A 26,743-nucleotide genomic window follows, 5' to 3' on the forward strand; every position below is an offset into this window, starting at 1 on the left:
TGCTATTCAGGAAGTATAAAAACGCCCCCCCCCCCCACCACCGAACATAACGTGCTTAATACATATGTATGATACCACATGGGTGAACGACGCACACGCAAACATACACATCCATACGTCTACACTTTTGCACTTCCGATTGGCCAATTGGGTGTGTGCGCGCATACATGCATGTGAAGAAAGCAGAACAGAAGTGGCAGAAGAAGAGGCAGAATAAGAAAGAAAAAGAAAAGCAGGGAGGAGCAGGAGAAGGAATAAAATAGACAGTATGGGTGGGTGGGGTGCACGTGGTGGGTACGTGTGCGTCCGAATATGCCATAAACATGTCCCGTCTAACTACATATCACCCACTAGTAATTTGTTTTGAACAACTGATTGAATTTCTATACAATGATAATTTATTGTCACCGAATGCCTCATTTGTACTGAACACATGGATATCCATCCTCAATATATATATTTGTACATAAACTGTAGCTTGATAATAAATAACTAACGTATTAAAAAGCCACTTTTTACGACACTGCAAGTAATGAGATTTTCGGTATGACGGCAACAGCCATGAACTCAGATAGTTGTTTTCATAATACAGGACCTGCATAGCACGTCGTCGTTCTAAAAGATCAGTACAGCGAAGGTCAATCGAATAGTGCATTCAATACAAAAAACTTTAGAAAACCTACGTGTATATTGCTTGATAATAGATCAATGGTTTCTATGGTAACACGAACAGATGTACAATAGTCGTTGCTTTCTTTATATTAAAGCGAACAAGCCGGACATGTTGATTACCTGAGTCTCAAATCAGTTCTCAACAGGCGATGAATATTGCATTGAAGTTTGTGGAAATGAATAGCAATGTAATAATTTTATTCACATTGAATATCGTATGCTAACTGTATAATAATACTAGTAGTTTCTTTCGGTCATCAAAATCACCTTTATAGTTCAAACGGATATATGAGCTGGTCCCCAAATATCACATTTTGATTAACACTCAGTAACTGTTATAAAGTTTGTTGTTGTTGTTGGCTTATTTGCAGACTCGGACAATTCGTAAACACAACAAAACCCACGTCAAAACAAAATAATACCCAAAGAGTCTTCCAAAACTTTGTATATTTGAATGACCTTGTAGTTACTAATTACTGTGTAACGGAACACCACTAGTCCCTGTCATGGATACAAAAAACGAAAATAAGACTTCGTTTCTAGGGTCCATTGTATTTGATAAAAAGGGAGGGCATCAAAATGGATGAATAGTTCAAACCGATTTAGCACGGTAAGCTCAAAGCAGGTAATTTAGGTCAGCTTGTGTGTAACAGACACAAATGTGCGTGAACACATTCATCCATAACACAAATAAATACATTTCAGTTGCAGACTGTATTGCGAAATCAGTGACCTGTGTAAATTTAAGACATCGCATATCTGATTAACACGATAAATATAAACAGGTGAAATTTCTGAAGACGGTTCGTGATATACATATAACACAATGAAAACTGGGAAAAGTGCACATTTTTTTGAATATACGATTTGCTGACAAATTCATAACATCATACATACATACATAGCAAGGTCTATAACTTAACCCATGAAGCAAGGTCAAGGTTAACGGTTGTGAAATCAAGTGATGTAGATATACTATATACACGATAGTGTCTGACATCTGTGACAGGTTTTGTTGAAATTGACGTGTTTGAGATATGGCTTTCTACTGACATGCATTCGTACATATATGAATGAATGTCAAAATTCATAATAACATAAGCAAACACATTTGCATGTACATCCATCTATCCATCCACCCACCCCTCCAACCAACCAACCAACCATCCATCAATCCATCCACCCACTCATTCACCCACCCACCCACCCACCTATCCATCTATCCATCCATCCATCCATCCATCCATCCATACCAAACATATACAACTTTATTCAACAAGTTTTTATTGAATAATGGTCCCACATGGGAACAGATCTATATATTGCAATACTTTACATTCTTAACATAGCCCTGTAGAAGGTTGGATGGTTGACCTGTAAGTATTCTCTCCATACAGCTTGCAATCTCGGAATTGAAAGCCCAGTAATTTTGGCCATACCTCAATATCTCATCAACCATGTGGAAAAAATCAGCATAAAATTAGCATATCACATATTGACATTCAAGGTTATTTATACAAAGATCACATTTCAGTATACAGCCACCGAGTTCACATCTGGGTAATTTGACACAATCAACATATAGGCATCATGTGACCTATTGAACCAATCAGCTTCTATGCATGGTATCCATGCAAAATTACTAAAATGTCAGTACCAAGCTTGCAGGCTGTGTGGAGAGAATGCATACCAGGTTTGCCATCTAGCCTCCTATGGAAGATACTTTAATTACATAAATAAATATATGTATGAGGAAAGATGGAACACCAGTCAGGCAAACTCTGTGGAATATAGTAACAAATGTCATATTTATCTGCCCTGCAGGTTAACAGGTGGTCTCTTTACATCATGTACATGGACACAGTGTTGGTTGGCCATCTTTACTATGAAAACAATAATGAAATTTACATAATTTTACCATAAATTTGCATTTGACACCTGCCCTGTTTCAAACAGACATGAGCAGTGTTTTTACATCCGAACGATCTTCAATGTTATTCCTAGTAGGTTGGGACATAACATTACATTGAAATAATCGCCACTCCTAACATTGTTACAGACCACTTCTGAAGTTTACTACTGAAAGATTCTTGGTGGATGGTTTTACTAGCTGTGTGAGTTGAATCTGTTCATTTAGACGGTAAGTATTTTTTATCTTTCTTTGCATTTCTTTTCCTTTTCTTGGCTAAATACTTGTCAAGCTGATCCTTCTTTTTCAGTTCCCTGAACTTTTCCGCTAACTCTAACTTCTTCTTATCAGCTGGGAAAGAAAGAAAAGAAAAAAGACGAGTTAACGAAAATTATGAAATTCAGAAGATATCATAAATATGCCATCATCAGGAAATAAACATATGTAAATGAGGTCATGACATTTTCTTGCAATGTACAACATGTCAAATTCTACCCTTAGTCTGTACAAGTGTATGATGACTAATATGACAGACCTGGTAATTTGCATAAAAGCAAAACAATACTTCATCAGGTACTAAGTTTTGAATCTAGCATTTGACCTTTGACCTCATAACTGGCATTTCATTTTCTTTCATGCAAGTTTATGGACTCTGGGTTCATAGTAACAAATGAAAATTTCTACTCACAGACTCCAAAAATTTATTGTAAGCAAATCCCAAATATTCGCAGACATCTCATAACCGCCTCTGATGATGTTGACAGGATATCAGCACAAATTTGGGATTCAAAGAAATTTTTTGACTCTGTGAGTAGAAATTTTCATTTAATTTTCCGTCATGTTTTATTCAGTATTTTGTCTTCTTACAACATGACTTGGCTGAGTAATAAAGCTAAGCACTTACATTTCTTCAAGAAGTACGGTGTTTGCCCGTCTTTGGTCAATTCTTTCATTTTCCTCTTGAAATCTTGTTCTCGTTTCCTCCTCTCGTGTTTATGTTTTGCAGTTTTGTCTTGATCTTCCTACAGAAAGGCACATTTTAATGACAATGTAAATATTTATGACTATTAATTAAACAATATTTGCTATCTGGTCTGACTTCCCTTTTATGAATAACCTCACTCCGATATTTTCAGGCAACAAACCGGCATTGGAAACATTTGAATTGGCATAATCATGTTTTTTTGGTTCAACAGTGAATTTGTACTTATGCATATTCTGTTGTACAATGAACAATATACACATTTCATTTACTGCAAGATGATGACATCAGTGAAGTTACTCATGAAGTTGCCATGGAAACATCCTTTCTTTTTCACTGATTAGCAAATAGTTGTTTATCTAAATGTGAATGAAATCAACAGATGGTGTTTTGACCTTTCAACTTTCAGTGGCCATTGCAATGGCACTGGTGTTACACAGATGTTAATGTGTTTATATAGTATGTGTAAAGGCATTATGGAAACACTGTTTCATCAGAAATCAGAATTTAGTGATACAGCTGACTTGTCTTTATAATTACAATTTTTTTTTGCTCTCTGTGATTTGTAAAAGGTGCTTTATTGAATACACGTGTGAAAAGCCAATACAATGCAATGCAAAACATACATATATAATCTCTTCATGTATGAAATGAGCAGAGATTACATAGAGTATGATACTTACCATACGCTGTAGAAGTGACTTGAGTTTCTGTTTACTCTTGTCTGTCTCTGCATTTTTATATTCCTTCTCAACTGTCTGTAATGAAAATAGCAAGATCATTTATTTCTATTATACAAGGTCAGATGTGGCAAGGCTTACGATCACTCGTGGAACAAAAAAAATAAAAAAACAAACAACAAAAAAGGAAGAAAATTGAGGTAAATAAAGAAATCGAGACGTATTCATCACATCCGATTTTAATCAGATTGAATTTTCCCCGACCCTCCCTGTTGTAATTACTGAAGACTTCCTAATATATATCAATCAAACTTGTCTTGATGTCCCAAAAGACAGACTCATTTATTGCAGTAGAACTTTCATAGGTAACGCCACTATTTTGAAATTCAATGTCAAATCCTATCAAATCATTATACCTCTTTTTCTCTTTGTCTGACAGCTGTTAGAAATGAATATCCTTTTTCAAATATCTCTTCTTGGTACTCTCCGGATAAATCATCAAATCTGGGATCCCTTCTCACCTAACAAGACCAAATACAAAGTTATAAGAAAAACAAAAGACTGTACAGTTTGGCCACTTGGAGTGCTGTTCGAAAGCTTTTGGACCAGAAGTGAGGGTAATGATAGCAGACTAATCTTGCCTCTTGTGAAAAAATCATCATTTCTCAGCATTTCATTTCAAAAGTTAATGTCATTCTCAACCAATAATATCTATCTGTAGTGTTAAATATGTCTCAAATCAAATAATTTTCTGAAACTCAAGTTTGAGCCAAATTTTGTTTACTGCACTGCTTCATGTAGTCGTGTGATTTTTGCCTTCATTTTTCCTGGGGCACCCCCTCTTGTGACACTTCTTTCAAAAAATGACTGCAAGGTGAGTAACCACAATGTGACTGTGATATTTCCTTCATATTGTATGGTCTAACTGAAAAACATGCTGTTTCTCATCTGTGAGTATTTTCACTGCATGTACTGGACTGTACTGTATTGTAAGTTGTTTAGATTCATCAAGTCAATTGCAACCTTCTCACCTTCTTTTTAACTGGTATAACACTTTTATATCTAGATACAGGATGTTTAGATGACATTTCCATGGGTCTGTAAAACAAACACAAAACAAAGCTGTCATGAAAACTTTTTGACAAAAAAATCACATTTTTAGGCTTTTATTTGCATATCAACAATCAGGTCATATTGTCTTCAATAATTCTTCATCTGGTCACACCTAAAAAACAAACATATTTAATAAAATTCCCATAGTTTTTAAGTTTTAATTTTTGACCAAATAACACTTCTTAAACATCTTAAGTACTATAGTGTGGTCAGGCCATCATCAGTATTGGTTTGAACACTCTTCACGTTCAGACGCTCTGAAGTAAAATCGTAGAAGACACGGTCCCCGCAAATACCATACCCCTATGTAACTGAATAATGACATGACTTAAAAAAAGAAATTAGTAGCAACAAATAAATACTAAATAGTGTCTGTGATATGCAGAAAATGGCTAGATTTCATTATTAATTAATCTTGAAGGTCAAAGGTCAATGTCTTAAAAGAACACTTGTGCCTGATAATATGGGGGTAGACACTTGGACTAAAAGCAAATTGTGAGGATTTTTATATAGTCTAATATAAACTGTACACTCCTCACAATCCGAGTTTATTCCACTATATAATGAATATTTAATATATAAAACACAAATATTACCTATTTTTATTTGCTCTTTTGAACTGTTTTTGTTTTGCCGCTTTAGTATTTTGACTTTTCCCCAGCATGGCCTCTTTATATCTGAAAATAAGAAAAAAGCAAATCTGGATGAAAAATGCTGTACTGTGATACCCATCAATTTGGCCCAAACAGCTTTTGTGTCCTTGAAAGAGGATGGTGTGGTCACCATACACATGAAAAGAACAGTAGAGTATTCTAGAAGGGTTGTCAGCTACTTGTGTCCAAATATGTTTTTAGTCGTTTTTGCTTATTTGATCAAGGGCATGTGGCAACAATTCTTGTGTATATATATCAACAGTGGAATAACATAAATAAAGAAAATAATTGACATGACAGCAAGTAATTCCAAAAGTAATGTCATGGTACAGTGATACATGATAGATACATGCAGAATAATCAAATATTCCCACAAGTATTGACATTTTAAAATTGTATGTTTATTTAAACACATTCATCAGGTTGGCAAGATATAGTAATACTAATAATACATTCTTGTAACATGATCAAGGGTTCTTATTACTTATGAGTATCAGAGTAACAGTAAAGCCAGCAAATGGACAGTTTGACAAAGCTAAGCCCGTCGATCTGAACAGGTGAAACGTTACTCGTAAATAATAAAAACCCTTGGTCATGGTACAAGAACGTATTATTACTATAAAATGTTTTAATTTCTATCTATATTCTGTGTAATATAAATTAAAGACCATTGACTACAAAACTATTAAAACAACCACTACCTATAGTAGTAAAACTTACATTTTTGTTCCTACTTTATCTTTCAACTTCTGCAGTTCTTCAAAAGGAACTTCTGATAGTTCTGGTGGAGAAAGAGTGATTATTTGACAGAATACGCCTTATTCCAATTACACACTTTGTGGTCATTTTTAAAGAAATGTATTAAACAAAGGGTGCCAAAAGTGTGGAGCAAAATTAAATAGAAGTATATGAAGTAGTCAACAAAATGTAGCTGTTTAAAAAAGTATTAGTTCCTGATAATTGTGATCGCAAAATGTTTCGGACTGAAAATGAATGATTAACTTTTGTCATGAAACACTGAGAAATTATATTTTTTGGGAAAAAAGAAGCAGCTATCATTGCCCTTACTTCAGGTCAAATGATGCTTTCAAACAGTGACCCCTAGTGGCCAAACTATACAATCTTTTGTCTTTTTGATAACCAGAATGTGGTTTGTTCCTGAAACAAGTTTTGAAACAAAACATGAAAAACCAAGATTTTGTTCTTTGAGTTGATATATAGCCTATAATATAACCTTCAATTATTCAAAGATGTCAATGGTGTAAAAGTACATTTAAATGTCACCTACCTTGCCTGATCAGTGCCTGTACAATAACAAGTGAAAAGAAAAAAGCCAAATTTAATAATGGAACTACTGAATTGATTTTATTCACCACATACAAAAGATTAAAAGTGTGTACATTTCAAAGAAATTGTCATGGTATTACATCTAGTGAGGACCACAGAAATAGTTTGATCTGAACTAGTCGAGTGTGTGACCCTGTTATTTTTATCATTTGCTTTCTGCACTCATTCTTCTATGTTAAGAGTAGAATACATTGCAATATAAGGCAATATGAAAGAAAAAATATCAGTTTTCACACTTGCAGCTAACAATACTGACATATATTCAGTTATCTAAATGTTTATTATTACAAGTAATGATGGCCATATTTATGTCCACACAGAGTGAAAATGGTATCAAACATAAATATTCATCGACATTGATAACATTTGAACTATTTCTCATATCATTCCTTTTGACTTCAAATGTGAGGGACTATAATATATGTTTGTACCATGACACTTTGTGGTGTAAATAATTCTATTCAGTCCTTTTACAAAATGACTGAATTTTTTCAGTTCTTTTGCAAAAGTCCAATAAGGAAATGTAATGACTATGGCATGGCAGTGTGCTGATTTGCATCATATCTTGTTATCCAAGTTGATTTGAAAATAGTTGGATATATTTTACCAATGATATATTTAATCTACACTACATTTGTTTTCTCGGCTTGTAATTTATTGATGTAGATAATACAAACCATTCTTTGTTGGACAGGGTCAATTGTCTCTTCTTCTGGGCCACTGCTTTCAACATCTTCTGAATCAGAGTCTATGTCTGAATCTGAACTATCAATATCATAGTCCTACAATCAAGAAACGTATAGTATCATGTAATAATTTGATCCAAATACAAATTTCCAGGCACTTATGACCCCATAAGGTCACATGTTCTGAATTGTGGGTCAATATGTTGACAATGAATGAAGTGTGCAGTCGAAAATTTCAGGTAACAATTCTCAAGTTTGCGTTTTGGATCAAAAGTTTAACAATACCAACACAGATAAATATTCATTTGTGAAGTATATCAATTCTATGTATTGATTTTATTACCCTGCATGTGCATTAATTATGGGTGTATTACCCCAATACATACATGGTTTAATACAAATCATAAATTTTAACGATGATATATTTACAAACGTAAATAAACAGTAGCAGTCTTGGGGTGACTTCCCCATGTGTTTAATTTTACGAGATTTCGGATGAGGGCGCCATACCGACAGCTGAGAACAACCTCCTTTTCAGAATTGCAGTACTAAATTAAGACTAGCGAGCCATGTGGAAAGTACAAAACCTCTCTTGTTCGGGATAGATTCTACATGTTCTAGGTCATACGGCATTCTGTTTATTCTTCTGTAAGTGACTATTACGTACTACATTTATGATTTAAATATTTCGAACTCAACCCAGCACTGTTCATGCTGTAGTGTTGTACGTTCTTCCCCATGCCATCTTTTCAGTATCACTTTATGAGTACATACATGTACTACATTATTCTACAGTTCAAACAGATTTATCGACACGTTATGCTTTACAAGATTCTCGTTTATACACTCAGTATTACTTACTTTTCTCTTGGACACGTTCTCGGCTTTGGAAGAAGCCATGTTGAAATTTGTCTTTTAAAAACAGGAAACAGCATCCGGTTCAGAGGTCAACGCATTGCATTGTTAACCATTCAAATACACCTACACAACATAGTCTATAAATCAAAGTTTTCGAAATTTTAACTGAACTATGTACCATGTATCCTACCAGGGGACTTGTTATGACCAACCAAATGGAGACTTTGAAGAAAGATTATGAACAACAGAAAATATGTACCTGCGTACTTGAACGTAAAATCACCGTAACGCGTGAAAATGTTTCGAAATTAGTTGATGATGTGAATACGTTTGCAGAGGTACGTACGTGCATAACTCGACACACGCACTCACATTTGAAAGCTGGTACACCAGTATTATAAATCTATTATATACTTCAATGAATGCAAGTTAATGTTAACATTGTTTGGGGCAAGTGTAACACCGTTACTCGGCTAACATTGCGTCCACGATTTATGTCCATAGGTGTTTTCTGGATAGATTTGATGAAATAACACAAATTAACTTCCGGGATAAGTGACAGTCAGAACAGAACAATTTATTTAGAATTCAAGGATTCATTTTAATATCAACCATGCCTCACTCTCGCATGTGTTTACTTTGGAAGATTTACTTTTTCTAAACTCTATAATATTGAAGTCACATGAATTATCAAGAAAAGTGTACAGACAGGGACAATAATCTCATATTTGTTCATGTTTCCAACTACAGCCCCATATCTATAGAGGGACTGTGTTCCAACCATTGACTATATATGGCCATGTACTATTGTGTACATCATAGTCAGGTTTCTATATCTCATTGGTTCACCTTCATGAATATTCACACTACATGGCTCATGGCTATTTCTTATTTCTGTACACAGAAAGTTGAAGGTCGAACTCTGGAAAAGAAGTGGGGTGCAAATGGTACAGAAAAGAATGGATTGGATGCAGACAAAGAGACGAGTAAACTTGTAGACCAACTCACAGAAATGCCAGACTTACTTGAAAGTGAGTGTGTACATACAATAAAGTTACAAAATGTGAATTGATCAGATTTTATATAGAAAATTAACACAGATTCTTTGGTCAAGGTCAGTTATTTGTAAACATTGGAACTCTGTCATATTATGGGGTGGGAGACTGGGGGGTAGTCCCATTGGAAAACTGTATATGTCACCCAAACTAAGGGTCTATTTTTTGGTCGAGTCTGAAAAGAGGTATAGTGTTTGCATTTGTTTGATACGGGGTCCAAGAAAGTGTTGATATTGTGTTGCATGTCAAATCATAACTGAAACTGTTATGGGTGTCAATCATTAATTTGCCATCTGAAACAGGGTAGGTAATTTGCTATTGTTCATGCCTGAAAAGGGTGACAATTTTCTCTTCAAGTCAAACCACCCCAACCCACTACTTTCCTAGGTGAGGGGATGGGAGAGCAGAAAAACAGAGCTGCTACTCAAGGCTAGGCAAGATATACACCTCATAGAGAATCTTGATCTCATAAGATGATGATGGTAACCTCGATATCAGTAATCATCACATGATGGACTTTGCTTCTTGGATTTTGAAGTTGATAAAATGTTTGAATTCAAAACTGATTAATTTAAACATCAATCCTAATCTTGTGAAATGGTTGCTCACTTTCTTACAAACAGAAAGCAAAGGGTTATTTTGAATGATTTATCACCGTGGTAACATTTTTTTCACTGACATGTGAACTCAAGCCATTTGATCATTTTATTTTTGGTCAGAATCTTGTTTTTAATAAACCATCTCAGTATTATTATTATCTTGAGAGATGTGGCAGGCTATGTGTGTACATGTAGTACACAGACACAAAAATTCCAAAATGAGTTAATGAGTATTGCCTAGCATATCTTATCTTAGTTCACAAATGTTGACGCAAGATGAGTCATAGAAATAAGGATTTTAAACTTGTTCCCATTTCAGGTGTACTTGCCTCTTTACGTCGTCAACAAGCCAAAATGAATGAAGATATAAGCGACGTCAAATCCAGCCTCCAACAACTCCGAGTCTCTATGAGAGATGTTGCTGCACAGAAATGACACAGACTGAGACAGTTATTAATTATGCAAGGAAATGGCTGGCTTGATGTGATAGCATTAACTGATCATTTATCACGTGATTCTCTATGCAACGAACTCACATGCTTTCTAAGAACATACACACATTATTTGCTCATAATAGACTTTGCAATCATAGCTACATCATCAAAAGAACAGTCCAGTTAGACTTATTTCTGCCTTTAATACATGTATGATTACTGTTATTTTAAATGTGATAGTTGAAGTCTTTCAAGAAGTTCAACTACATTTAACATGTGTTTAGCCACTTTGGCGATTTCCTGCAAGGGTTTATAGGAATACCATCATCATATTTACCACAATCTCATTGTCTTGCCACTCTTGCAAGGGTTTATGTGAAGACCTCTGGTGAAGACATCACATTTACTACAGTTTCATTTATGTTTGTTTCTCAGAGATATTCAAGTAAACATGATGTCATCACATAAGTCTGACTAGATTTTTCCTAAATAAGTTGTTAACCAGAACAGCTATGTAACCAGTGAAATATGACATCAGAAAACATTACAAAGATTTATTTACATGTATATATATTTATTACACATCCATGGAAGAATAAAGTGACATTTTCTACAGAAGGAATACTGTATATAAGTACCAACACCATACACAGTGGAATACATGTACTGTACTTACAATGTTTAAAAGTCATTTTAAACTAAACTGCATTGTTTAAAAGTCATTTTAAACCAGACTATGTGGATTTGTGTAATCAATTTCTTTGCTGAGTTGTTAAACCTTTTTTTTTTTACAAAAGAGTAATGACTTTAATTTGCAATAAAACATAAGAACGGACATTGTGACTGTGAAAATGATTAGACACCAAAGATGAATGTTACTAAAATAAAAGTACAATTGGGTGTGCTGGTTAGATCTTTGGGTTTAACCCAAACAAGAGAGTATTTGTCTATCAATGACAGTCCGTTTCATTTCAAATCAAAGCTATTCAAAGGTAAAGGATTTGCACATAATTCTTTACATATCACAAAACTTTTCATTCTAGTATTGCTTAAATATTGAAGGCCAATTCCAAGATACCAGCAGCTGCAACACTGTAAATGACTGAATATTTAAAGTTTTCTTGCTCCTAATTTCATGGCACCAGCATTCTTCTTAGCATCTCTCTTAGCTTGGATTTCTTTTTCTCTTTGCAGTTTTCTTTCTTCTCTCTTTTTCTTGGCCAAATCTGCCTTGCTTGTCTCTGTAAATGAGTGATTCAGTTTACAGTTTAAAATGTGTAAGTGTGTAGTTTTACCAGTAGGGTATTTGAGATAAATGACGCACACACACACACACACACACACACACACACACACACACACACACACATACATACATAGAAAAAACTTATTTTGCTAGGACTATGACTGGAAAATAGCTCATTATAGAACTAGTTTAGTCTATGGCCATGATTTTATTAGTCTTGCTGCTAGACGTTCGGGCTTTCTTTCGATGCTATAACTATAAGCAAACGAAGTTCGCATGTGAGGGCTTGCCCGAACAGTCTAGCGAATGTCATTTTCAGACCGGACATTCCATTGAGATTACGATAAGCGGTGGGTTGGGCATATATATACTTTAATATATTCAATCTCTGCATGCAGGTGTTGACAAACACATTTATGTCATTACTATGTCTTATCAGTTTATGGTAATTGTGTTTGATGAGTGTGTAGACGTTGTCATTCACACATTTTAGTTAACGCATTGGTGGTTATTTTTAAAAGCCCCTCCTTAAGATGAATATGCATGAAAATTTAGCTATTGTCCTCTGTTTGTGCTTGTCGCTAATACGGTTCTCTGATTGGCAGTTATTTATATCCTGATGACATTCGCTAGACCTCGGATGTTCCATCCTCGATAGCGTTGTTCGGCTGTGTGTCGTATTTTATCGGAAGAACATCCGAGGGCTAGCTGATAGACTATGATTTTATTAGCTAGTTGGTACAGCTCCAAAGAGAATGAGATTAAGACCTAGTTTATATATTTACTTCTTAGCAATATAAACCAATAATTTTATATAAGTTCCAATCTTGGCTACTGGTAACTGCACTCTGTGCGTATTGAAGAGACTATTCTTCTAATGGGAGAATGTAGTAGTGTAGTGTTTTGTTCTGTTCACAATCTCACCTGACTCTGCACCAAATGACCCCCAGCCAGTGTCATCATCTCCACCATCCCATCCTGTTCCCCAGTCAGTTCCACCACTTGAAGTCATCTTTGAAGATGTTGTTTTAGATTTAGAAGGTGCTGTAAATAATGATTGTGTAGTACTACTGGGTTTTGTTGAACTCTGCCAAAAATGAAAGAAACATAAGACTTACTTTCTTTGGTCAGTTTTTTGCATTATAAAAACAAAGTCTCAATCCTAAATTATGCAAGTAAAGGGTATAGTAATACAAGTAGTATTTCATGAAAGAAAGTGTCTCAATAAAACACAAAATTTAACTAGCTATGTCAGTCAGCAAGTTTTAACATATCTTTATGGATGGGATTGTCTTGGTTCTACTTTTGACAAAATACTCTTAGAGTTGATGCTGTGGTATGACATACAAATAAACACACACATGGTTTCTGTGCAATACATAATATTCACCAAAACACACCCAAATCAATAAATCAATGAATTTGTATAGCACTAAAATCAAAGATGAAGTAATGTTCCATGGCACTGAACAGGAACAAAACTAAATCAATATGAAATTTTGAAAGCTATTGCAAATAGATGTGTCTAGATGTCCTTATATTTATTAACAAGTTGTACTGTTTTATAAATCTACCAAGATAAAGATTTTACCTGACTTGATCCACCTGTATCACCAAAGAAATTATCACTGGCTGATGAACTTCCACCACCACCCCAGTTATAACTACTAGCCGAGGCAAAGCCTTTATCATCAGCTTTGAAGTCTATGTCATCATCCCACCCCTTGGGAGGTTTTGTCTTTGGCTTAGTTGATACTGTTGTGTCACTAGGACGGCCACCACCACTACCACCTGTCCTTACAGGCTGAAACATGCAGGGATAGATAAATTGAACAGCATGCATTAATATGGTAGTCTGATATTGTGGTTGGGATTCTACTATAGACTGGATGATTGAGCATTCCACATTGATGTCAACAACAAAACTGTCAACAACAAAGCTACAAAACTCAGAATATAGGAAAACACACTGTAGTTGGGAGTGAAAGTAATGTGCAGGTATAAATTGGCCCCAGAATCTGAATATCTGTTGATGTTATCATTTTGAGTCCCTCCAATATGGATGATCTCATGATATGAAGTCAAGGATGTCACTAAACTTGCATTTAAAACGATGGATTGTTACTACAGTGCAGAGAATGTATGCATGATCTGTGACTACTTCTGGGGTGTAGGTATGACCTGCCTCACTTTTGGGATAAAAAATGATGAGATAGGCCTATGCTGGGCAATCATTTTGAGTAAACATTAGGTAATTCTAGGGCTTTGGAAATCTCATTCATTTCCCCAGCTAAAAAAGATATCAGCATTCAACATGGACAACTGTGTGTTGTGCAGGCAATCAATGCTGTATATGTATGGTGGCCATAATGGATGCAGGTGATAATGATCAACTGTCAAATATCAGTATATTATTCTCATTCAGGGCTAGTTTAGGTATGCCAAATGTGTTATATCACTATTTTAGCACAGTTATTTTGATGTCTAGACCAATCACATATCTAGATTTACACCATCAATATAGTGGCACAATGTAGTCCTTTATATTCCTATGATTTTTTTTTTGGACAGATTTTATTTTTATCCAGTCCAATCCAGATTATGTTTTCTCGCATAGTATACAGTGTACAAAATAAAATTCTGAAATTTTACTCTATGTTGAACATTATCACGGAATGAACAAATAATGAATATTGTCAAAATGATATACACTGCCAGTCACAGTGGTTGATGGGGTAGTATGGGTAGCTGTTGGCAAAGGAGGGGGTCCAGTATGATGATGGAAGAGAGTAGGTGAATTAGTACCATTCTATGCATAACATCCTATATGCTATAACAACCAAAATCACAAGTTAATTTCTACTTTGAACACATGCAAATACATTACCTGTGTTTTTCCACTAACTATTGAACTGCTCTTCTTTGGTTGGAAGTCTTCAAGAGCTCCCCAATCATCATTGTCATCGTTGTCCCAGCCTTCAGTTTGAGTTTGATCCTTTCCTTCTGTATCCATACTACCCCAGTCATCATCATCACCACCCCACCCACCAATATCGTCTTTTTGAGAAGTTTTTGTTTTTGTTGTAGTGGACAGACTACTAGATTTTGAGCTTGTTGTGGCTGGAACTTTCCCCCAGTCGTCTCCCCAAAGATCAGAAATGTCACTATCTGCCTTTTTGCTTCCTCCTACTTTCAGTCCTCCTGATTTGGAAGTGGCAGTTGATTTAGTTTGTAAGGCAGATTTTGTTTTTGTTGGTGGTACAGATTTTGTTTGTTTAGATGTTGTTGTTGTTGTCATATCTTCCCAATCATTGTCCCATCCTGATGATGTATCATATGATGTCTTCTTAGTTGAGACAATATTGGATGAAGTTGAAAAGTCCTGCAAGGAAAGTCACAGGTTTTCACTGACAAAACATAAACGATGATTTAACATATGTAGTGGTAAATGTAGAGTACTTATGACTGACAGCCTACTATACAAAGAGGAACACAAAGTATGGCTGATTTGATTTAGTTATATTTCTTTATGCATGGGAACAAAACAGCTGTTTTCTAACACAGAGTAATGAAAATTGGTATATCTTCCTTAAAAGAGGTCTGCTATACACTTGTGAGGCATTGTGGGTAAGTTACAATGTTAGGAGCTTTACAACTCATGAAACAATGGTCACACAATGATGAAGCTAGCTATACAGAGAACAAAAAGAAGCACCTCACATTGTTTATTTCCCATGATGCCTCACCCCAGTATACAGCAAGCCTCTTCTAACCAAGATTTACCATTTTGATTATTTTGGGACAAGAATAGTGTTAACTCCCCTATCATAAAACCAATTTGTATATTCAACAACAAATGACCACAGTAATACGGAGTTTGCCCCTGTTAATTAATATACCAGCTAATTCCTATGCTGATCTTCTCCATAAGTAAATACTGTACACTCACATCCATAGTTCCCCAGTCTCCATCATCATTCCAATCCCCATCCCCGTAATCTGAACCAGAATCTTCTGCAACTTCCACATCTTTCTCAATGGCAGGAATATCCTCCTCTTCATCATCATCATCATCCTGTTCATTTGCCACAGTAGGTTCCCTGTTTTCCGGTTTTGTAGGTTTGGTTTGCATTGGTTTATTTGAAGTCGGTGCATTGGTAGATGAATTTGGCTGGCCAACTGAAATATTACCATAGTAATGTTACATGTTAGGATATCTATGCCATTTCTTTACTCATCTTCAATCATTATTGATACAACTGACAATATTCCAGTAGAGTGACTACACTGTGTGCCACAATCATTTATATCATTTTATATCACGTATACAACTGCTTTAATCATCAGCCCAGTATGTTATGTACAATGATACCAAATCAATGCAAAGCAAGTAAATAGTTAGTCAATGTCTAGAGTGTAAACATAGCTGTCAAGATTTCACATAGAGCTAAATATTCAAAAGTGATGTTACCATTCCACTCAGTTTACTTTCCATTAGCTGACAACATAGTTTTGAGATTTGATACCTTAGAGAGGCTACATACTAAGCTTCTAATTAAAGTGAATGAAATGGTACTATCTTACACTTGTGGAATAACTTCACTTGGGTGTTACTAGTTGCATGAGGTATAAATTCCTGCTTTACTTAGGATAATGAAAACAATGACGACTTTTGGATAAATGACTGTATAACAACATTGGCTGATAACATAAGGAATTCACAGCACATAAACAATACAAACTCATACATGGAACCCAACATTTGTACAGTTTGTGCATGTCATTTTGAAGAATTCATATACATTTACATTGTACGAGAGTGACCAAATTTGGTTTCTTGACCATCACTTATCTTACCAGCTGGTTTACTTTCTGCTGTGTTCGGCTTCTTTCTGTAAAACTTGGATGTAATAGAGGACACAGCCCATCCAGCCCAACCTGTTGTACTTTGTGTTGTACTAGCAGCAGCATTAACATCAGCCTCTAATGGAGATAGAAGGAAAAATAAAACTTCATTTTAGTAGGCCCAGCATTGCATGGTATTCTTGTGAAATAAAATAATTGATATTTACACTTTAGAAGACTTCAAGTATCAGAAAAGATGTTTCTTCAAGATTAACATTCAGATATCTTACTTACCCATTTCTAAGGCTTTCTCAGGATTTTCTGACACATCTTCCAACCTCTTTAAGAATATTTTTATGCCTTTGAATGCCTATAATGATAACAGTAGGTACATATTATCAAAATACATTACATACACTCAAATCAAATTTATGGTGATACTATTACTATAGTCTAACTTCTACATAGGCTGAAGTTAGTAACACTTTACTGGGCTATCTTTTGATGTTATCAAACTAATTCTTTCAGTTTCCAAAAGCTCAGAAACTAAACATTTAGAGAGTAACTGAAAATTTGATCTGATCCAAAAGAAACAAAATGAATGAAAATATTCCATATAGGCTCTAGAATTGTTACACTGATGATGAATATTTCCATCTCATCTCATCCAAAGCTAGAATCAACAAAGCCTTGCTTCTATACGGTGGAATAATTCATTTGTGAAGGAGGGAGGACAGATTGATGACTACATACCTGTTCTCTAACACTTTTGTCTGGATCTACTGTAGAACTGCATAATGTTGGTAATACTTTAAATGCAACGTCTCTCATGGCATAGTAATTCTGTGTCGCCATCATAGCTAGAATTCCAGCTGACCTTGCAGGTGGGAAGGGATCTTTCATTGCCCGCTGAAATGCCGATGCTAACACTTTTTGTCTCATCTGTAGGACAAATAAAGTAAATAAAGTTATCAATGTAACATTATATATGTTGTACTTTACAGGAGCTTAATAACATACAAAGACAGGTAAACATATTAACTATGGATACACATACAATGACACACAAACATATTGATAGAGGCTAATATTTAAAACTGACACCTAACAAAATACATATGCACACATGCACACACGCATGCATGCACACGCACACACACGCACACACACACACACACACACACACACACACACACACACACACACACACACACACACACACACACACACACACACACACACACACACACACACACACACACACACACACACACACACACACACACACACACACACACACACACACACAAACATTCTTACCTGGGGAGTCAGGTGGCCAGCAACCTTGCCAATACAAACAGTAGTGTTTGTCCTTATACCAGGCTATATGGAAGAAACAAAATAATCATGACATCCTCAAAAATAACCAAAAAATAACATTGATTTCTTCCTGTTTTTGTCATTTTCAAGATTTTATCTAATCTAATTGCTAAGAATTCAAAGAATTTCTATTCAGATGTAGCCAAGGGAAAGTGAACATCTTCATTTACTGAACACTGGTCAACTTCATCTTCTTGGACAAGAGTAAGTTTAGCTGTTTTGTGAAATCACTATCATACGCCATTTGGATCTCACAGATTTACACAGAAAACACAGAGAACCCAGAACTGGTGTTTACCAGATACTTTGGCAAGACAATTATTATATATATGGAAATATTGACATGAGACTTACTTGATCATCTTTAGACTGTAGTCTGGCAAAATGTTTGAGGACTTCAACATTTAAATTCTTTTCATTCAGTTTAGGTGCCATCAGTAGCATTGACTGTAACAAGTAAATACAGCTAGTAATAAGTAGAAGTATGTATACACAAAACATTTCTACGACCAAAGGTTTCACAAACTAGTGACAGATTCAGATCAAACTCTGACCAAATACTTACATATCAATCCCCAATATTTTGCTTCCATCAGCCAAGGAAAATATGAGTGGCCTAAGTGGGCCTTGTTGCTATGAGTCATTAGATGAGTAGTGACAAACCCTTAGGTCATGAGTAATTTTCCATCGAAATGAAGAAAAATGTTGGGGAATAATATAATTATACCTCCTCAAGCATAATTTATGAAAAATTGGAAAAAATAATGGTGATTTGGAACATTTTGACTTATATTTCAAGCACTGCACAACCAGTAACACAGACACAGGTTATCGTGATGTAGAATGACCAGGGTATACAATCCATATTTTCTGTTCAAAGACAATATCTTGGCTTGAGCATGGTGCAATGATCAATATCATCGTCATTGACTTTTGTGCTAGAATACAAATTACTCTAAAAATCATGAGCTGTCTGAAGTATCTCTTGAAGTATGAGTAGAAACCTCCACATCACAATTCTTCAATTTAGTAATACATGTAGTATGCTTCGTCTCCCTACTGCAAGATTTAGGAAGTAATGGGTTGACCTTTCACCATTAACTTAACAGATTGTTTGAGAACAAATCCTAGCACCTGTTGCTTTCTGTTGATACCTTCCTTCTAATTCATTCTTTACCATCTCATATTTGAGAAGTATACATCAGAATCTAGTGATTCATTAATTTTGTTATCTATGTGTTGAATGCTTTACAGGCTGTCAAATTCCCTTCTATCTCATCACTGACTATTTGTTAGTGTCATCTGTCACCTTGTATTATCTCTCTCACCTTTACAGTTGCTTCTCTGATTGCAGGATTTGTGTCCATAAAACCATGGCTAACATTGGGAAAAATCTGATTATTCACAATATCTGCTGTCAAGTATTCTATAAAATGCTCCATCTGTGGATAAAGACCAGACAATACAAGTGACTGAATGAGATCTTATGAATGAAAGTCTCTGTCTTATGTATTGTTGACTGTGGTTTAAAGTATAATTTGTCTCATGGACCAATTTTTTAAAATCTCTCAAAATTTTGCCATATGAAAGATTGTTCCTGGTCCTTTTGAAGTAATAAAAGAAATTCTGGGATTCACCATCTTGTTTTCAAGAGATTTACAATCTGTTTTTTTTTCTCATACAGGTAACATAGTATGCATCAGCCATATTTGATTCTATGGCTTCATTCTGATATTATTTTGACATGTATCTTAAAAATTTGTATGGTGACACCTGCCTCCTGCACACAAATATACGTAGTTATAGATCACAAAACATCAATGATTATCAAAACTGGTCATCTACACACTGAAATGAACCCCAATTAGTAACACACTGAAATGAATCCCAATTAGTAACCATTGATGCTATCAAAACTGGTGATCTACACCTTGAAATAAAACCCAATCACTAACCTGTTGTAGTAGTTTTATCCTTGTAGCTCTATCAGTGGAAGAGAACATTTTTACTACACAAGGCACAATTTTCTTTTGATAGTCATCAGCTTCCAATAACTTGCCAAGCTGTAAAATAAACCAGTGAAAATTGGCTGTGAATTTGTGAGTTCAAAGTTTAAGTTACATAAAGGAAGGCACATTTTCAACGTATTAAAGCTAACAATAAAAGAGGAATCAGACACAGACACAGACACAGATAGACATGCACATACACATACTCATACACACGTGTGTACACACACACACACACACACACACACACACACACACACACACACACACAGAGCAAGAACCTGTACTTTATCACATTGAGAAATGATAAAACATTACTTATTTATAGTACAAGTTTCTGCTGAAATGGTTGCACATGGACTTGACGATTTTAATGGATTTAATCATCATATACTTTCTTACTAATACAGTTTTAGACAACATGGTTACTTTTCTGCTTCTATACTATGCTACACCTATCTACCTATTTATTTGAGTTTTGAAGTTGTCTCTGTTTTCTAAAAAATGTTATGGCCATCCCATTAATGAAATGTCACATTAACCCTGTTTCCACTGTAACTGAAATACCAGTGTAACTGTACGTGAGATACATACCTTTACAAGAGGTGTCAGGACTGCAGATCCAGCATTTCCAAATTCAAATGCTTGCAGAAGGAGAGGAAGAATCTTATATCTGCAGAATTCTTGTGGAAAATCATCCAATTCTTCATTAAGTTTACTAAAAAATTGAGTCTTCTCAGTTGTATCTTTGATCTGATGCAATAGATAGACACATAGAAAGATGAAACATCAAAGAACACAAACAACTTGATACTCTAATTCTTTTTAAGGTTTTAGTCTCCTTTAGTAACACTACCACTATATAATTGTACAAATTACTCATATATTATGATAAAATGTAACAAACTAGTCAAATTTTTGTTGAGCCAGATGATGTTTGTTTCGAGGCAACTGGCTTCCGCAGTAGAAAATAAGAACACATGAAAATTATCATTCCAAATACAGCTATACATATATGGACTTTAAATTCTGTTGTTAATATAACCTTCTAGTTAAAGTATTAATATACAAATATATGTTTGTTTATTGTATTCTTTCATTTTAATCACATTTTCTCACACCGGCACAGGGCACAAATGTCATACAAAGTTCATGTCTAATTTTCCCAGCCAGCATGATCTTTCACTCACCTGGATCTCTTCAAGAAATAAGTTGGTTTTGACAAAACCATTATCCATAAAACCTTTGGGTGATTTACAATCTTGAATAAATTTGGAAGGGTTTGGTCTGGACATTGGATTAGCACCAACTAATTCACAGTAATTGGGAAGTAGAGGTTTAGGAATCTGTAAAAAGATTGTAACAGTTGTATTCATATAACACTTTATCACATGCTATATTCCTTTTTTTGTGAAAATAGAGGAACACAGCACAACACAACACAACACAGCACAGCACAACACAACACAACACAACGCAACACAACACAACACAACACAACACAACACAACACAATGGACTACAGTGTCGTAACTGTTTCCAAAGTGACTATATTTCACTGTCTAATTTGATTGGGAACTATGTGTATAACTGATAGATTTTCTATTTAATACATTAGTTACACAAACATAGAAAGACAGCTATGATTTGTCATGAAATTTGTTTACAATCCTAAGTACACCAGCTGGAGTTGAATCTAAACATGTGGATTTCTGTTCTCACTACATACATGTGGGTGGACAATCCAATGCCATGTTTGAGTATAACCCCCCTGCTCATTTATTAGCCCACCCACTTTCAGTATATACAATTTGGCACATCAATCCAAAACCATGCAATTCTGAGACTTTACTAGTACTACCTTTCCAACTGCTTTCAATGCTGACGTTCTAGGTAGAGGTCCATTGAAGACTTCCCAAATCAAGCAACCCAGTCCCCACATGTCTGCAGCCCTAGGATAAAAAGATGTTCAATTACAGTCATTCTCCTAACATGAAAGACAAATAAATATCTCTTAAGGCCTATCCACATTAAAATTAGGATTGAAATTTAGATGTGAAAAACTGATGAGATGTCAGTGAAACTTTGGGATCACTTCCTAATGATTTTTTGAGTCTTTGAGTATGAGTAGAAATGTTCATTTGATACTATGCACCCAGAGTCCATGAACATTCATTCTTGTATGTGAAAAGCAGTTATCTGACAGGTACCATCTGACACAGCTATTTAAAAAAAATTGATCCACAACAAAGGATTGATACTACAGAGATTTACAACATCTTGTGATTGCCATTTGTACCCTTTTATCATATCAATAAACTAGAATGAAATATCTTGTAACTTTCTTTGAGGTAGGATTTAGACACCACTCTACAAACACATCTACAGCTAACATAATTTTATATACACTAGGGTACATAATATTTTTTCTTTTCTTCTCTGAACAATGTGCAACCCACACTTAACAGCTGCTTTCACCTCATTAAATCTGAATCTGATTGACAAAAATGTTCAATATGTTTTACAAGTCAGCTATCAGGATTGCATCAAAGATGGACAGAACTTATCATTCCCCTTACCTAATTTACTTTGACTAATGGACTTACCATTTTGAAGACCCTTTCTTTGGTTTCAATGGGTCAATTTTTTCAGGAGGGTCATACTTTTCTAATGCTGGTAGTGGTTTTAGTACTGGATGTTGATCAGCAGGATAGACATAATCTACACCAAATAATTTCCATTCTCCAGCTTTATCCACATATATTGATGACATGTTAACATTATTATGTATGAGTTGACAGTCATTAACTAGAAAACTTAGTCCTTTCTATATACAGAATTGAAATAAAAAATATATAGTTCAGTTAATACACAACAATCAGTTTCTAGTATTACTCTTCTTTCATTCTCAGTGTCAAATAATGAAAATCTTTCCATTATATAAATATACATCATTCAGTAACCACTTGGTGTTTTCTATTCTAAACTCCATCTTTCACAAAATCTAGATATTTTTACAACATTTGGATGATTTGGAGAGATTGACCATACATGTTTTCTCCAATGTCTAATGGACTGACTCTGATCAAGAAAATAGACATACATATATATCTATTTGGTGTATGTATGTCACATGTATAATAGCCTGTTTATGGTATATTTCATTCAATCTCTCATATCTTATACTTGTAACTACAATAGCGAAAAGCTGTTAGCATGGTTTGAATATCTCAAAACATACTTACCCAATCAGCTTGTTCATGACCATGGGGTATTCAAATGTCTGCAGATGACACATGCAAATGAATTATATGCAGATGAACATATGTAGTCAGCATGTGTGTTAATCTGCATATACTTCATTTGCATGTGTGTTATCTGCATACATTTGAATACTCCATGGTGATGGCAAGCTGATTGGGCAATTATGCGTTGGGATTTTTTCAAACCATATTAACAGTTTTAAGCAATTCTAGTTACAAGCGTAACGTTAAGGTATGAGATATTGAATGGAATACACCATAAATGCCGTAAACAGGCTATATGTATAACTATTTTGTTTGCCACAAATACAGACACATCAATCACTAACTTCTAGAAATTTCTAGTAAATCTTGCCATGGCTGTACTTACCACAATTTGATGAAGACCCCACGATATAGATAATTCATTAGTTTTAACACTGTGTGTCTTCAAATAAGACTCTAATGGTTCAACTTTCTCTGTTACTATATACAATAAATTTTCAGTCTGCAGGAGGAAATAAAATTTATACAAATAAAATGTACGAATCAAAATCATGAAATAAGAATATAACTTAATAGGAACTCTTTAAGAGGAAGTTTTGAATGAAATTAATAAATTGATTAGATTAGAAATTAAATAAGATATCTTCACTGCTCAAAATTTAAATCCATTCCACTGTAACTTAATTCCTTCAGGGTAAACCATTTGATTTCTGGTGGGTGTGGGGTGGGGGTGCGGGGAAGGATTTGGGCCCAACAACAACTATTGTCTTTACAGTAATTACTGTAAAGACAGTGTTGAACTATGTATTACAATTACTCACCTCAAGACCATCTAGGTACATAAGTATATTTGGATGTCGAAGTGTTTTGATTCTCTTAAATGCAGTTTTAGCTGTCTGTGTCTACAGAGAAATAAAAAGTGATGTGTTCATAATTACATACCTACATGTACATACAAGTCTGGTTCCTGCATGACAATAGATTAACCTGTACTAGTTGAAAATTTGATTAAGTGAATTAGAGCAACCACTATTTAAAAAAAAAAGCTAAGTGGTACATTTAGTAAAACAGTAACCATTAGTAATAATGTATGTATTTAAATTTTCATTTGTTATAATATAAGACAATGTCTCTGAATTTAATAATCAGTAACTATGATATATATGTTGTCATTTCTCAGAGAAACTCAGGATATATAAATGTGTTTGTGACAGTGTCCTACCACCTGAATTGATTACTTACCTGGGATTCACTGCTTCCTTTGATTTCATACACAAATACAGATACTGGTTCTCCATTGGCCTGTAGTGAAAACATTTATCATTTATTTTGACCTACTAATATATCTACTTCTACTCCTCACTTCCTACCTCTCACCCCAAAAGTTCACATGCATGCAAACACACACACACACACACACACACACACACACACACACACACACACACACACACACACACACACACACACACACACACACACACACACACACACACACACACACACACACACACAAATGTGATTAGTGTACATGTTTTGTTGGAATTTTGTATTTTTCAATGTTATATTGGTATTTTAATCTGTGCTCTGGATTTCCCACTTGTCTTATTGTTAAATTTATATGTATTATGTTCTAATTTATTTGAGGAGGCTGTCTAAACCAAGCCACATTTCCAATATTTTTTATTGGATAAATAAAGATTATTATTATTTTTATATGCATGCACCTTATGGACTTTAATATGGGTCTGGGCAGTCTATTTTACTCGAAGAATGTGAGCTGGAATAATCTGCCCACACTCAAACAGTTATCAAGTAAAACACACAGATATGAACAAGATACATCAGACCAGACAAGAATTAGATTTAGTTTAGCGGTTTTAATCAGATTACTTTCATAGTTATGGACTAACATTAAAATTGGTCTGGGCATTTGCAAAAACTGTGTGCAGGCAATATCTGCACAGTCAAGTGTATTTCTTATGGGAGAAACCATAGAAGAGTGGAATGGAGACATGTCAGAGTTCTTGAAGTATATTTCCAGAGCTAGTTCTGAATGCAAGCAAGATAAAGCCCCATTAATATATATTAAACTACTTTCATATCAGCTGCAACACTATTTGGTCTAAATAAAATACAAAATCAACATTTTTTATTAACCTTTGTAATTGGAATTGTTGTAGCATTAAATGAACAATTTCATCAGTAGTTCAAAACATTCTTTGAATGTGGCTTCATCTATGCTGTATTTTCAAATATTACCTGTCACAATTGAAAATACATAAATTTAAAATTATTTTTTTTTTACCCTGAAGTTATCTGCATATCTTCCTATGACATAGTTCATGATACAGTGCATTATCTCACCGGAGTCTGCACTTTAACATTATCTGATTATTTGTTTACAAGGACATACTCTCATTTTATTTACTCTCCGGTACGTTAAATTAGCTTGTGATTTCAGCTATATGGCAAAACCAAATTCTAAAAAGCAAGTATACAACGTTTTTTATTCATTCATTTTGTTTTATTCTTTTCGATAAATTGCTTACAATGTTTTATGTTTTAAAGTGATGCCACCTCATCCAGGCCAAAGATACATGAATGTGTCACACTTCACTTCATCAGCAGACAGCCACGTCATTTTGAGCAGGTCAAAGCCGGAAGTAGTTTATACTCACCTTTCTTTTGCCTTCGTGTAGTTGCCAAATTGATTTATTGTCAAGTTCCGTCAGACTACACTTCTCTCCAATTTCAAATGCTAGATCCTTGGTAGGGTCTCGAGAAAAAAATGACCACATTGTGGCTACGATATATATGAAATGTCATAAAGCAAAGTAAAAAAGTTCATTCACATAGCTCAAATTAGTGCATGTGTTTCTGATTACTCGCCTCCAGTGTTGAATGAGGGCGCTATATATTACATTTGAACCAAAGTTGCTGGAGAAAGAACGTCTGTGAACATGGTGAAGGGATTTCTCTCCAACGTTTGTGATTGAGCCAGTCAAAGCGGGAGCATTACCAAAA

At 34.8% G+C, this 26,743-nt stretch overlaps 3 protein-coding genes across 4 annotated transcripts; 1 reads left to right on the top strand and 2 right to left on the bottom strand.

The window, feature by feature from the left end:
* Positions 1-1,985: 1,985 nt before the first annotated feature.
* On the bottom strand, positions 1,986-8,949 carry LOC144453709 (ribosomal RNA processing protein 36 homolog). The gene is made up of 10 exons (XM_078145042.1): positions 8,904-8,949; positions 8,034-8,138; positions 7,298-7,313; positions 6,730-6,790; positions 5,953-6,033; positions 5,267-5,341; positions 4,660-4,756; positions 4,247-4,321; positions 3,486-3,603; positions 1,986-2,932 (listed from the first exon to the last, which is right to left on the bottom strand). Exons 1-10 carry the CDS (start codon positions 8,940-8,942, stop codon positions 2,802-2,804), a joined length of 798 nt encoding a protein of 265 aa, XP_078001168.1. The 5' UTR covers positions 8,943-8,949; the 3' UTR covers positions 1,986-2,801.
* Positions 8,548-11,808, top strand: LOC144453710 (uncharacterized). Of its 2 annotated transcripts, XM_078145045.1 has the most exons (4): positions 8,548-8,690; positions 9,094-9,238; positions 9,805-9,931; positions 10,874-11,808. In XM_078145045.1, exons 2-4 carry the CDS (start codon positions 9,104-9,106, stop codon positions 10,987-10,989), a joined length of 378 nt encoding a protein of 125 aa, XP_078001171.1. In that variant the 5' UTR covers positions 8,548-8,690; positions 9,094-9,103; the 3' UTR covers positions 10,990-11,808. The 2 variants fall into 2 exon arrangements, with proteins under 2 accessions (XP_078001171.1, XP_078001169.1); XM_078145043.1 differs by lacking the exon at positions 8,548-8,690 and having other exon boundaries at positions 9,023-9,238.
* On the bottom strand, positions 11,564-26,560 carry LOC144453708 (N-terminal kinase-like protein). Its single transcript, XM_078145041.1, has 20 exons — positions 26,398-26,560; positions 24,959-25,018; positions 24,538-24,618; positions 24,102-24,218; positions 23,075-23,295; positions 22,330-22,420; positions 21,659-21,814; positions 21,063-21,221; positions 20,415-20,522; positions 19,788-19,901; positions 18,814-18,906; positions 18,400-18,462; positions 17,833-18,021; positions 17,374-17,449; positions 17,092-17,217; positions 16,184-16,413; positions 15,122-15,616; positions 13,826-14,038; positions 13,159-13,321; positions 11,564-12,229 (listed from the first exon to the last, which is right to left on the bottom strand). Exons 1-20 carry the CDS (start codon positions 26,515-26,517, stop codon positions 12,099-12,101), a joined length of 3,006 nt encoding a protein of 1,001 aa, XP_078001167.1. The 5' UTR covers positions 26,518-26,560; the 3' UTR covers positions 11,564-12,098.
* Between the last annotated feature and the right edge of the window lie 183 nt (positions 26,561-26,743).

This window comes from Glandiceps talaboti, chromosome 2 (assembly GCF_964340395.1).
Source record: "Glandiceps talaboti chromosome 2, keGlaTala1.1, whole genome shotgun sequence".
In the NCBI taxonomy this organism is placed as follows: Eukaryota; Metazoa; Hemichordata; class Enteropneusta; family Spengelidae; genus Glandiceps; species Glandiceps talaboti.